The sequence below is a fragment of the Schistocerca cancellata genome, chromosome 4, assembly GCF_023864275.1.
Source record: "Schistocerca cancellata isolate TAMUIC-IGC-003103 chromosome 4, iqSchCanc2.1, whole genome shotgun sequence".
Classification (NCBI taxonomy): domain Eukaryota; kingdom Metazoa; phylum Arthropoda; class Insecta; order Orthoptera; family Acrididae; genus Schistocerca; species Schistocerca cancellata.
The window spans coordinates 847106727-847121230 of record NC_064629.1 but is presented as its reverse complement, the minus strand read 5'-3'; the positions used below and the strand labels follow the sequence as shown (position 1 = coordinate 847121230).

Below are 14504 nucleotides of genomic sequence, written 5' to 3'. Positions count from 1 at the left end.
CGACCGTAGCAGCAGCGCGGTTCCAGACCGAAGCGCCTAGAACCGCTCGGCCAAAGCGGCCGGCTTTTACATACACCTCGTGTGACATTTTACTAGTGTTAAAGGTCCAGTGGTAGATGTATAGATGATGAAGATACATATTTTGTTAGGCATATGACGTGAAATATGTAATTGTGGGTGACACGAAGACGATGTTGTCTTAATAATAATTAATGTGCAGCGACACGCATCATAGTGAGTTATTACTTGAGAACGACATAACAGCCGAAATCGGGATTGTAGAAAAGAATAGAGGCGGAACATTTTTGTCGTTTATAAAGCATTGCAGGACTGTGGGTGCAAAATAATATTCAAAAGAAGTTGTAGAGGCTGCAGGGCGTAATAATCTGCTGATACTTAAAATTAACACACCATAAAGGCGACGTGCAACTGGCATGAATTGTACTACGTGCTTGGATAAGCAAATGATTAGCATTTCAGTGTAAAAGTACGAAGTAGGAAGAAGTAACGCCATCCCCGTTCTTTATATTGGATGTATAAAGTTACGTGTAAAAATTTAATATTATTTATAGGAGATACAAAGAAACACTTTTTTATGCACCGTTTCCCCACTTGGGGTCGATGAAAATGTTTACACTAGAGATATTCAGAGACGGTCTTCAGTTTGCCGTTAGTCGACTACTGTTTTAGAGATGTTGCTGACCTCCTACGAATTTCTTTTTATTGTGAGAGATGAAGCGTTTAGTGGATGAGCACATAAACACTCAAGAAGAGGTGGTTGCCTGTTTATCACACTCAAGAAGAGGTGGTTGCCCATTTATCTGAAGTTGCAGCCACTGTTCTTGGAACACCTTGTTGTTTTCCAAGTGTCAGACAATCATCAGCACGCAGCTGCCAGTTGTACATTAATGTAAACGTGCGACATTTTCAATAACATCTCTAGAACAATATTCATCACACGTAAGTCATCGCCGACTCTGAACACTAGTAGCGTTAAAACTGTCATGGACCCACAGCGAAGAAACAGCGCTATTCTGATATTATTCCCACACAAAAAAATTGTTTCCTTTTATCTCCTCTAAACACTCTACAATTTGTGTACGTAGTTATTTACACCTTGCATTTGAAATGATTAGGCAGTAGGTTTACATTTCGGAAATCGAATCTGAAAGTGGGAAGGTCGTGTTACATTTCATGTGAAAAAAAACTAACGTCTTCCAGCAAGCAGAGGAATTTAGCAACTGTAGGATCGTGGCCTGTTGAGACTACAGATTACCTTTTCACGATGTTGCTATTCGCGTTGGTTGGAAACCCATAACTTTCATGTGAATATGGAACCGATGGGTTCAGGAAGGCCATATGCAACGCAGTTCAGGATCCCAGGGGCCCACGATACTAGCGCCCTAGAGGACAAAGAAAGTATCCACTTGGCTTTATGGGACTGTACAGCCAAATCAAGTACCTTGAGTCAGGAAATTAACTTGTTGACATAAAGGTAAGTATTATACGGACAGTGCGTCGACGTCTGGAGGCACATGGCGGCCATTATTGCCGACTGCTTTGACGCAGCAGCAGAGACAGGCCCGCATTTTGCAGCGTTGTTCCTAGAAAAGACAGAGGTCGTCTGGTTTGGATCCGAGAGGAAAGCTTATGTCAGAGGCTGAGACGATTCTGTGGCGATTATGGACGGTAGTTTCTCAATCTCCGCTGCCGAGTGGAAAACTGTAGGACCCTCCTTAATGGATCAGGCACGTAGGATATACATGAAGCGATTACTAGGGCAACAGAGTACATTTGATGTACATATGTGGTTTTTAAGGACAGAGATTTATCCACTGACCTATAATATACTGTCTAATTTCAGGCAAGGAAGATAACTAACCACATTATTCAAAGCGGAAATCATTGGACACACCTCAGCTGAGTGGCACTATTTCGCCGAACTAGGACCTACTGGCCGCATGAGAAACCTAAGGGTTGTCTAAAGGGATACCTGTCATGCCAGCGCATAGAGATCAGTGAATGGCTGTATCTGTATAGGAACATTTTTAAAGTACCCAACAAAGGTGTGTGGGTGGCACCGAAGGTGTTGCCCAATGGGAGGGGGGTGGGATCTCCCCCAGTGATCATAGCACAGGAGGGTGCGAAACAGGACGACGCCAAACAGGAGGACTGAAAAAGGATAAACATTGTATTCTGCATCGGAGCAGGTTCACATTTCACTGAATGGTTCTGAACGATTCCTAGTGGTTCCACTCTTTACATTAGAACAAAAACAGCAATCGTGCCGCACTCCAACAGGGTGCAATTACGATCAGTGAGATGCAGGCCGACGATGCCCTTACAGAAAGGTTGAATCGTCTGGAAGGTGTCAGTGGTCTCAAAGATCATCAAGGCCGTCGTCCTGTTGCTCATGTCGTCCTGTTGCACTGTCGTTCTAGCCCACGACAGTTCCATTGACGCACTTTATGGCATCCCATGAAGCCTTTACGAGTCGATTCTGAGTGGTGGCGTGTCTGAAATGTTTTCCTCGGCCACCTATAAAAAAACCGAGTGATGCAACGATGGGGTCGTGGTTGTGACCTCCATCGCAGAGGCGTCAAGAGCAGGGGTTAAATGTTTAGGTGAGAGGGGGTGTGACGACCTTCCAGTCGTGTAACACGTCCGCGTTGGCGTTGGGGAAAATTGTGGCGAAATTTGGTGCCAATGTGGCTTTAATAACCCACACTAACTTATGAGCTGTGGCCATTTTTTCGCAAGTGACGACACCTTGTTGTTTAAAGCGTCGCCGAGCCCTAGGGCGACAGCCTTTGCACCATTATTGAGAAAGGCTGTATGCACCTCTGAACCAAATTTCCATCTTAGGAGTTACAATGGGAGACATTTACGGGGTTTCTAAGAAGTTATCCTTTGTGCTGCGCGGTTTATATGTATTAAATTTAGTTAAGCGATAATCTTTTCTCCGATAGCCAGGTGCTCGTGTTACGTACTTGCTTATTAGCTACATCATTTACATTACGTTGCATGTCTTTCAGAATAAAACTGTATCATCTCCTAAGCGGAAGATTTTTGATTCATGTGTCATGTTCAGTGTCAGATCACTAACATATACTATCTTATTAGAAGAGTCTGTGCACGCGTTAGTGGATATCAGAATGTGGTGTGTCCACCCTTCGCTATTATGTCGGCTTGAACTCTGCCGAGGACTCTGTCTATGTGGTGTCTGAATGTCTGTTGAGCAATGTCACCCATTCTAGCTCAGGAGCCAAAACCGGAGAACGTAGTGATGTTGAACGATGGAGTCTGGAACGAAAGCGACATTCAACTAATTCCGGAAGTGTCGCATTGCGTTACTATAGGAACTGTTGGAAGGCCAGTCAGTTTCAGGAATGTTATTTTCCGCAAACCAATGCCTGACAGATGCATTGTCAAGCTGATACAAACAACGGTCACCTCAGAAATAGTCCGCTACTGAACTTAATACACAATTCTGTAAAATGCTTTCATAACCTTCCGCAATTAGCGTTTTCTTAAGCCCAAAAATGGCTCTAACCACCAAAAACACCCCCATAGCGTAACACTGCCTTCTCCGTATTTCACTGCAGACATTACACGCGATGGCAAGTGAAGATTTTCTGGCATTCACCAAACCCAAACCCTCCTATCAGACTGCCATAGCATATAGCGTGAATCATCACTCCAAATCACTCGATCCCAGTCATCCATTGTCCCCTGGCGTCGCTTTGTAGGACACCTCAAGCATCGCTTAGCATTGACTGCAGCATGTAGGGCTAATGAGGAGCTGCTCGGTCATTCCACCCATTCTTTTTAACTCCCTGTACACCGCCATTGTGCTAGTTGGACTGCTGTTAGCACTTACGAACTCACTAATGATTTCTTCCGCTGATTTCATGTGATTTTTTACAACCACCCTCCACAATGCTCGACCGTCCTTGTCCATCAGCACACACAGTATGCCTGGTCTCGATTTAGCTATGGATGTTCCTTTGCTTTTTCACTTCAAAATCATGTCACCAACAGTCCACTTTGGCTGCTTTAGAAGCAATGCAACGTGCCCGATGGATTTGTTACTCATATGACAACCAATGATTGGTCCACGTTCGGAGTCACTGAGCTTTCCTGACCGACCCATTCTGATTTTACTGATTCTTTACTAACAATACAATACACCCACCTCCTATTATACTGGCAGACCCGCGTCTAGAGACATCTAATGACCAGTTCCGCATCAGACAGGCGTATCCGGATAGTATCAATCAGATAGTGTATGTCAAAAAAGGCAATTGCCTCTGAACAGAACCCAGTGACACATACCATTTTTCATGACACAAGTCAGATTCCACTTTATTCCCTATTTCCTATTTATATTTTTACTGGAAGACCACCGCTACTTCCCAAAAACGAAGTGAACCATTGATGAGCTGTTTTTTCACCCAATACTGCTCCAAATTTGTGATTGTCACAATAAACGCTTTTTTTAACCGGAAGGAAATACCTAGTCCCCAGCCTCGTTCAGCCCTTAATAGTGCCTACAAACAGAACAATGAGTTGCCTTTTCTTTGTTTAATGTTTTTCTAAAGCCAGAAAGCGGGAGTGACAGGATATTATGTGTACTGTAATGTACTGTACATGGATATCTCAAAAACTATCAAAAACATCGGTAGCAAAGAAATGGGCCAGTAATTGTCTACTTTACGTATTTCACACTTTTATGACAGGTTTTTTTAACTAGTGTTTTACACTGAAGCGCCAGAGAAACTGGTATGGACATGCATATTCAAATACCGAGGTATGTAAACAGGCAGAATACGGCGCTGCGGTCGGCAATGCCTATATAAGACAACAAGTGTCTGGCGCAGTTGTTACATCGGTTACTGCTGCTACAATGGCAGGTTATCATGATTTAAGTGAGTTGGAATATGTGTTGTAGTCGGCGCATGAGCGATAGGACACAGCATCTCCGAAATAGCGATGAAGTGGGGATTTCCCGTACGACCATTTCACGACTGTACCGTGTATGTCAGGAGGAATCCGGTAAAACATCAAATCTCCGACATCGCTGCGGCCGGAAAAAGATCCTGCAACAACGAGACCAACGACGATTGACGAGAATCGTTTAACGTCACACTAGTGCAACCCTTCCACCAAATTGCTGTAGATTTCAATGCTGGGCCAACAGCAAGTGTCAGCGTGTGAACCATCCAACCAAACATCATTGAAATGGGCTTTCGGAGCCGAAGGCACTCTTGTGTATCCTTGATGACTGCAAGACACAAAGCTTTACATCTCGCCTGGGCCAGACAACACCGACATTGGACTGTTGATGACTGGAAACATGTTGCGTGGTCGGACGAGTCTCGTTTCAAATTGTATCGAGCGGATAGACGTGTACAGGTATGAAGACAACCTCATGAATCCTTGGACCCTGCATGTCAGCAGGGGACTGTTTAAGCTGGTGGAGGCTCTGTAATGGTGTGGAGCGTGTGCAGTTGGAGTGATATGGGACCCCTGACACGTCTAGATACTACTCTGACAGGTGACACGTACACAAGCATCCTGTCTGATCACCTGCATCCATTCACGTCCATTGAGCATTCCGACGAAACTGGGCAATTCCAGCAGGACAACGCGACAACCCACACGTCAAGAGTTGGTACATAATGGCTTCAGCAACACTCTTCTGAGTTTAAATACTTCCCAGACATGAGCCTTATAGATCATATCTGGGGTGCCTAGCAACGTGCTGTTCAGAAGAGATCTTCACCTCCGCGTACTCTTAAGGATCTATGGACAGCCCTGCAGGATTCACAATGTCAGTTCCCTCCAATACTACTTCAGACATTAGTCGAGTCTATGCCATGGCATGCTGCGGCACTTCTGCGTGCTTGCTGAAGCCCTAGACGATATTAGGCAGGTGTATCAGATTCTTCGGCTCTCCAGTGTATTGAACCAATCGAAATGACTTGCATCTAAAGGAAGTGTATAATAGAAAATTGGAAATTTGTGGTAAGGTCTTATGGGACCAAACTGCTGAGGGCATTGGCCCCTAAGCTTACGCACTACTTAATCTAACTTAAACTAACTTACGCTAAGGACAACACACACACCCATACCCGAGAGAGGATTCGAACCTCCGACGGAGGGAGCCGCGCGGACCGTGACAAGACGCCGTTGACCGCGCGGCTACCCCGCGCGGCAAGTATACTCGTAATGTATTAAACTCTTATCCATTATGGATGTTGATCACAGCGACTGTGATGAATAAATATTTTCAGTAGTGACTCCAGGCAGTCACCAATCATGATGGTATAATTTATATACTTCCACTGCCTGTGTCATGTCGCCTAGCTACTCATCATCATATGATATAGTTCTTAGTGATCGTTCATAGAACTGTGGGAGTGGTTTGGTAGAGTTATTTGATTCTATACGATTATTCGTGTTTCATAAATCCGAAACATTGTTAGTGTTTTCCAATTGCGTTGCGTTAATTGTACATCGCAGGAATCAGATAACGCTACAGGAGAGTACCCACAGGGCTATGAACTATCACTAAGGACTGTAGAGCCTGAAGATGAATCGTTACGCAACTTGAAATCTTACCCTCACGGATGGCGACCCCCTGCAGTCATTCCTGAAAACTTTTATTCGCCGGCCGCGGTGGTCTCGCGGTTCTAAGCGCGCAGTCCGGAACCGCGCGACTGCTACGGTCGCAGGTTCGAATCCTGCCTCGGGCATGGATGTGTGTGATGTCCTTAGGTTAGTTATGTTTAAGTAGTCCTAAGTTCTAGGGGACTGATGACCACAGCTGTTACGTCCCATAGTGCTCAGAGCCATTTGAACCATTTTTGAACTTTTATTCCTCACAGTTGTAGTGTTTCACATCCATACTGGATAAAAGTTTTATTTATTACACACTTCTTTTAATGCAGCAGTTCTTTCGAATGGTTTGGATGAAACAGTCGTTAAAGAAACCATGTCAGAAAATGGAGGAAATACATAAAATAGACAAATTCCTTTCGTATCAGTTTTTACGAAAGTTTTTGAGAAAACTATACAGAGGAGAGTCGAGTACGTCTCAGTACACACAGTTTGCTGTCATATTCGTATTTTAGCTTCAAGAAAGGCGTATCCGAGGAAAATTCAATTATGAACCGAATTGAGAAAAGCATATAAACAAATCAGTGGTTTAAGGACGTGTGGCTGGTTCCTGCGGCGACAATGTGTCTGTAGTGTTGTGTAATTAACGTAATGGGTGATCGTAAACTGTGTTCTCCAAAGTTGCGAACCAGGAGTAATCACATGAGTTCAAATAATTCTACACATTGCTACCTAAGATGACTTACAAGGAGAAGACAGGGCAGTCGGATTTTGGTAATTTTTTTTATATTTATGGCACGTGAAGTTCAGAACACAAGTATCAATTACCTACAGCTGCTCGATGCAACTCTGAAAAATTTACGAGAAAATCGACTTTGTAGTTTTCTGAGTGTCTTTAATAGGCCTACATTAAAGTATATCTGATCTTTCGATAGACAGCGTGGCTATGTGGTAGAACTCTCGCTTACCATGAAGGCGGCTGGGTTTGATTTCCACACAATGTAAACTTTTAAACAAATATGCATCTTTTTGAGAATAAAATTCAGTCGTCAGTTATAAACGTATTTTTATTACACTTTATCTGTTACGACAAATTAATTTGTTATCTTCAGAAGTCTACAAAATTAGGGATATTATAAATCTTTAGGACTTGAGTATACATGCATATGAAGTATAAGAAGTATATTACAGAAACTTACTTAGTACTGGTTTACTCCTAAATGTCAGTCTATTTTGCATAGAAACATAAGGCCATGGTATGTCCAGAAGTGTACATATTGTACGTGATTATTGTGAACACAGATTGACAGTTTACAGTAACCGTATCATATCTGTGTATATGTCACGCTATTTTGCTCACAGCAAGGAGCATATAAAAGAGTAACTAAGGTATATAAAGATGTTATATACAACACATTTGAAAAAAGCCTCGCCCATAGTTCAAATATATGTAAAGTGATGAGCTAATTTTCACATTTTATAAGAGGTGATATGCAATCAGAATAGTGTCTGTTTCTTACTGCAAGTTGATCATTCAGCGAATCTTTTGAATTTCGGTGGGAATCTTTATGTATCTGAAGTTCTTCTAAAAGTTTCATTTTGTAGCCCTTGTCAACTATATACAATATTTCCATGTTAAACAAGGATGGGAGAGGAAAAAGGTGTGTTTATGTATTTTGAAATGTTCAGCTGAAGTTAACTTAAACAGATTCTCGCTGTCTTTGTTGAAAAAGTGCGCACGAAAGTATCATCGTAAATGATCTCGCTGTCTGTCCTATATAAAAACTCGGATATGTGTTACATTGCATTTTATGTACTCCAGATTGAGAAATTTGTCAGTTGGAGGTTCCTCATGATGTATGAAGAGCAACTTGTTGGCGTTGTTGGTGGTAAAGGACACAGTGATGTAATATTATTTTTAAATAAAGTAGCTATACGCTATGAAATGTCACCTAGATATGCGGCTGTAGTGTATTGTTTACAGCAAGGCTATGTTTATTGGGTATAGAGGAATTTATATTCTTGTTGGTTTTATTATTCTAATGTTTTTGTAGCAGGTTTGCTTGATATCCGTTTTTGACCGTTAAAGATTTATAATATCCGTCAGTCTGTGGGCTTCTGAAGATGACAGCTTATTTTGTGAACACCGGCAAAGCGAAATAAAAATATATTTGCAACTGATGACTCAATTTTATTCGGAAAAATATATGCTACAGTTGCTGAAAATTACAGTCATGAATAAGATAATAAACATGCGTCTTTTACGATCATTTCTATGAAATGTAAACTACATAAAGATGAAAAAAATTAACCGGTAATTTTTTAAAATTTAAACAGTCGTTATTAACAATCTTTCATAAAGATTGGTAATTAGGAATTTATGTTTGGCATGGAAACTGGACTTTTTAGTGTGCCACATGTAATTAGAAATAAGAGGACGCCCATTTTTCATAAAAGAGAATTAGGTACGGGTTAATGATTTTTTGTTTAAATGAAGTAGGTATTCGAATTGAAGGAGAAATTTTATAGCCCTAAAGAGACTCGAACCAACAATCCAACTATTACGAGTCTCGAGTGCTACTCATTTTTTCTCCGTTTTTGTGCATTTTACGCTTTACGGAAGTGCTCACAGAACATGAACCTTTGTTTAAAAATTATCATCTGCTGGGAATCGAACCCAGGTACCCAACACGGCAGTTCTGGATCTTACCGAAGCGCCAAGCTGTCTTTTGAAAAATCGTCCTTGCGGTAAGTTAACAAAACGCTCGGAAAACTTCAAAGATGTTTTTTTTTTTCAAGAATCTTTGACAGCTGACTTCGAACGATTGACATATGAGAAACGAATCTGACGTACCATAAATATAAAAAACATAACGAAAATCGAGTGCTGTGTGAATTTCTTGTTAGACCAGTACCATCTGATGAAGACGTGAAACCAGTATTGTGAAAATATAAATTGTATCAGCGTGAGAGGCGGGTGATAGCAGCAATTTCTGAAAATCCGCATGATAAAATTTATCTTCGTCTATTATTCGACCCATGTGTAGCAAACAGGCACACACGACGCTGATTTGTCTCATGACGGTGCCCACTAAAGTGACAAGAGTCATGGGATAGTGATATGTAAAGACATAGATGCCACTAGTATTGCGTACACAAGGTAGGGAAGGGCAATGCATTGACGGACCTGTTATTGGCACTCAGATGATTTGTGTGGAAAAGGTTTCAGACTTGATTATGACCGCACGACGAGGATTAACATACACTGAAAGCGGAATGGTAGTTGGAGCTTGCCGCAGGGTCACATGGGACATTCCGTTTTGGAAATCGTTAGGGGCTTCAATTTTCTGAGATCTATAGTCTCAAGTGTATGCCCAAAATACCAAATTTCAGGCATTACTCTCACGATGGAGAACGCAGTGGCTGACGATCCTCACATAACGACCGAGAGCAGCGGCGTTTGTGTAGATTTCTCAGCGCTAACAGAACAGCAACACTGCTTCAAATAACCGCGGAAATCAATGTGGGACGTACGACGAACGTATCCGTTAGGACAATGTGGCAAAATCTGGCGTTAATCGGATACGGCAGCAGACGACCGATGCGCGTGCCTTTGTTAACAGCACTTCGCCCTCAGCGCCTCTCCTGAGTTCATGACCGTATTGGCTGGACCTCAGATGACTTGAAAACCGTGGCCTCCTCAAATCAAATGGCTCTGAGCACTATGGGACTTAACTTCTGCGGTCATCAGTCCCTTAGAACTTAGAACTACTTAAACCTAACTAACCTACGGACATCACACACATCCATGCCCGAGGCAGGATTCGAACCTGCGACCGTAGCGGTCGCGCGGTTCCAGACTGAAGCGCCTAGAACTGCGCGGCCACTCCGGCCGGCCGTGGCTCCTGAGTTGCGTCCCGATTGCAGTTGGTAAGTACTGATGCCACGGTTCGAGTGTGGTGCAGACCCCACGAAGCCATGGATTCAAGTTGTCAACAAGGCACTGTGCAAGCTGGTGATGTCTCCATAGTGGTTATTTATTTTATTTACACGTCAAGTTTCGTAGGACCAAATTGAGGAGCAAATCTCCAAGGTCATGGAACGTGTCAGAACACGAAATTACAACATAAAAGCAATAACAGATAAAAATAAAATGTTCATGGGTTGTATTCACGTGGAATGGACAGGGTCCCGGATATGTTCGGTTACTTGGAGACCATTTGCAGCCATTCGTGCAATAATGGAATTCTTAAGGACGACAATGCTCCATGTCTCGGGGCCACAGTTGTTGCGACTGGTCTGAAAAACGTTCTGGAGAGTTCGAGCTAATGATTTGGGCCACCCAGATTAATTCCATCTAACATTTATGGGGCATATTCGAAAGGTCAGTTCGTGCATAAAATCCTACACCGGCAACACTTTCGTGATTATGGATGGCTACACAGACAGCGTGCTCAAGATTTCTTCAGGGGATTTCCAACGACTTGTTGAGTTTATGCCACGTCAAGTTATTGCACTACTCCGAGCAAAAGGGAGCTCGACACGAGGTATGCCTGGAGTTTCGTCACTTCACTGTATACGATTAAGGCTACTCACGCGGACAGGCGGCGGTCGTCGACGGAGTCGGTGATGAGCTTGGGCGGCACGAGCGCTCGGCGGCGCGTCAGCGCGGAGGCGGGCGGCGGCTGCTCCTGCTCCTGGTCGTCGTCGCCGCCGCCGCCGGCCTGCGCCGAGCGCTCCGCCTCGCTGCCCGCCTCGGGCCGCGCCTGGGCCTGCTGCAGCTCGCTCTGGCTCTCGCCGCGCGGCACGCTGTGGAACACCGTCTCCTGGTTGCCCTGCGACCAAACACCAACGCTTAGTCACCTTGAAATACATCGCTAAAGCATTGCAACTAAAAATATTATTTCTCGCGCGTCTTTGGCTAGAAAACTTTTTAATTTTTGACAAGCGAAACAATGTTGGGAGACGGTATCCAAGGAAAAGTCTCGATACTTCACTCTTGAGTAGTATCGTTAAAAAGTTATCATGTTCATAAAAGAAGCAAAGATAAGTATCCGTAACTTCCGCTATTGACACTTATCTCTGTAAAATAAAAAAAAATAAATACTCTTAATCGACACCAGTGTCTTCGTTTCTAAAATCTACACTACCAGCCATTAAAATTGCTACATCACGAAGATGACGTGCTACAGACGCGAAATTTAACCGACAGGAAGAAGATGCTGTGATATGCAAATGATTAGCTTTCCAGAGCATTCACTCAAGGTTGGCGCCGGTGCCGACACCTATAACGTGCTGACAAGAAGAAAGTTTCCAACCGGTTTCTCATACACAAACAGAAGTTGACCGGTGTTGCCTGGTATAAACGTTGTTGTGATGCCTCGTGTAAGGAGGAGAAATGCGTACCACCACGTTTCCGACTTTGATAAAGGTCGGATTGTAGCCTATCGCGATTGCGGTTTATCGTATCGCGACATTGCTGCTCGCGTTGGTCGAGATCCAATGCCTGTTAGCAGAATATGGAATCGGTGCGTTCAGGAGGGTAATACGGAACGCCGTGCTGGATCCGAACGGCCTCGTATCACTAGCAGTCGAGATGACAGGCATCTTATCCCCATGGCTGTAACGGATCGTGCAGCCATGTCTCGATCCCTGAGTCAACAGATGGGGACGTTTGCAAGACGACAACCATCTGCACGAACAGTTCGACGAAGTTTGCAGCATCATGGCCTATCAGCTCGGAGACCTCGCCTGCGGTTACCCTTAACACTGCATCACAGACTGGAGCGCCTGCGATGGTGTACTCAACGACGAACCTGGGTGCACGAATAGCAAAACGTTAATTTTTCGGATGAATCCAGGTTCTGTTTACAGCATCATGATGGTCGCATCCGTGTTTGGCGACATCGCGGTGAACGTACTGAGGCGTAGCGCCGTATACCGATCCTGCCTTGGAGGCGGTTAAGTGGGAGATGTGTCTCAGAGCTGGATAGTGACAGATGGTGACGCGAGACTGGATGCGCACGTAGTTTATGTATCAGCCGATAGAGGACAGTATTGACAGTATTGGATAGGGGACTGTGATTTAGTTTCGATTGTGCTCACTAGAGTGCACTAAAGTAATAGAATGTTTTTCATAAACTGTTCTAATATTTTTATAAAGTGTTATTATGTCTTTTTGTGTAAGTAAAATGTTATAAATGTGTTTTAGCAGTATGAATGGTGCGTGAGTGTGGTTTAAAGTTAATATGAAGATAATTGTTTAACGAGTTATGTAGTGGGATTTAGTGTGGGAACATTTCGAAGAAGTGTGGATGTGGACAAAAGGGAATTTTGTAGAATATATTTGTAAAGTAAGTTTATGGTAAAGGGAAAGTTAATTCAGGTGTAAATAACAATAGTAAATAACTTTATGCATAAACAAAATTTCAGCATAATAGATAATAACGTTCTTTAAAAAGTGCAGTCGTTAGGTTTACTATTTTGCGATTGGTTCTTGACGAAAAGCGCGGACAGATGCGGGAGAACGTTGTTTTGCTATTGGCTGTTGAGTAAACTGACCAATGGTAAAGCAATATTCTTCGCGCGCCTTTCTCTACTGGTAGAGAAGACATAGAGCATTCTAGAGAAAAGAGGGAGCCTAGCCATGAAACAGTTCGGACGTGTATAGTAGTAGATCCGATGGAAACGATAAATTGCCCAATCTAGCAGTGTTTCATACATCAAAAGTGTGGTAAAGTAACGGCATAATTATTCCGAACCGAGCGGGGTGGCGCAGTGGTTAGACACTGGACTCGCATTCAGGAGGACGACGGTTCAATCCCGCGTCCGGCCATCCTGATTTCCCTAAATCACTCCAGGCAAATGCCGGCATGGTTCCTCTGAAAGGGTACGGCCGACTTCCTTCCCTAATCCGATGAACACGCTGTCTGGTCTCCTTCCCCAAACCAAACAACCAACCAATTATTCCGATGGGCGTGTAGAAATTTCGGAATTTTTAAGTGAATTTTGTGACGGTAAAAGACACATATTCCGCGTGGCGTATTGGGCAGGTCGGTGGCTAAAAACTGTAACTGCATTTGGTACCGACAGACTTAATATTTGGCGAGAATTATCAATCAAAAGCAATCAGTATTTTTGTAGCTATTACGTTTTCGGGAAACGCAACACCATAAACTTGCTAACGTGAGTGAAAGCGATTGTGACTGACTGTGTTAAGACTAGCACGGGCTTGGCAGTGATACTTGTTCACCTAAGATTCAGAATATGTTAATTGAGGACAAAATTTCCAACCTTTCATTTCGTGTGAAAACTTTCTCGCGAAACGTAGATTAGTGACTTTAATTGCAGCCTGGTTCACGTCGAAGTACAGTAGGTTTCGCTCGGCTTCCCTACTGATGATATGCTGAGACAATGTTCACAGGTAGGTGCAGGTTAGTCGTAAAGGGACGGAAGGAACCGCGTCGCCGCAGCACATTGGAAGCGTGTATTCGTCATCGCCATACTGGCGTATCACCCGGCGTGATGGTATGGGGTGCCATTGGCTACACGTCTCGGTCACCTCTTGTTCGCATTGATGGCACTTTGAACAGTGGACCTCACATTTCATATGTGTTACAACCCGTGGCTCTACCCTTCATTCGATCCCTGCGAAACCCTACATTTCAGCAGGATACAGACGGCCGCATGTTGCAGGTCCTGTACGGGCCTTCCTGGATACAGAAAATGTGCGACTGCTACCCTGGCCATCACATTCTCCAGATCTCTCAACAGTTGAAAACGTCTGGTCAATGGTCGCCGAGCAACTGGCTCGTCAGAATACGCCAGTCACTACTCTTGATGAACTGTGGTATCGTGTTGAAGCTCCTTAGGTAGCTGTACCT

At 43.6% G+C, this 14504-nt stretch overlaps 1 protein-coding gene across 1 annotated transcript in view; it reads right to left on the bottom strand.

The window, feature by feature from the left end:
- Positions 1–14504, bottom strand: part of LOC126184468 (uncharacterized) — an 818298-nt gene that overhangs the window by 307146 nt on the left and 496648 nt on the right. Inside the window, exons 4-5 of the mRNA XM_049926859.1 lie at positions 11364–11456; positions 11218–11318 (exon numbers count right to left, since the gene is read on the bottom strand). Coding sequence (XP_049782816.1) covers positions 11218–11318; positions 11364–11456 — 194 coding nt within the window. The remainder of the gene's footprint in view (positions 1–11217; positions 11319–11363; positions 11457–14504) is intronic.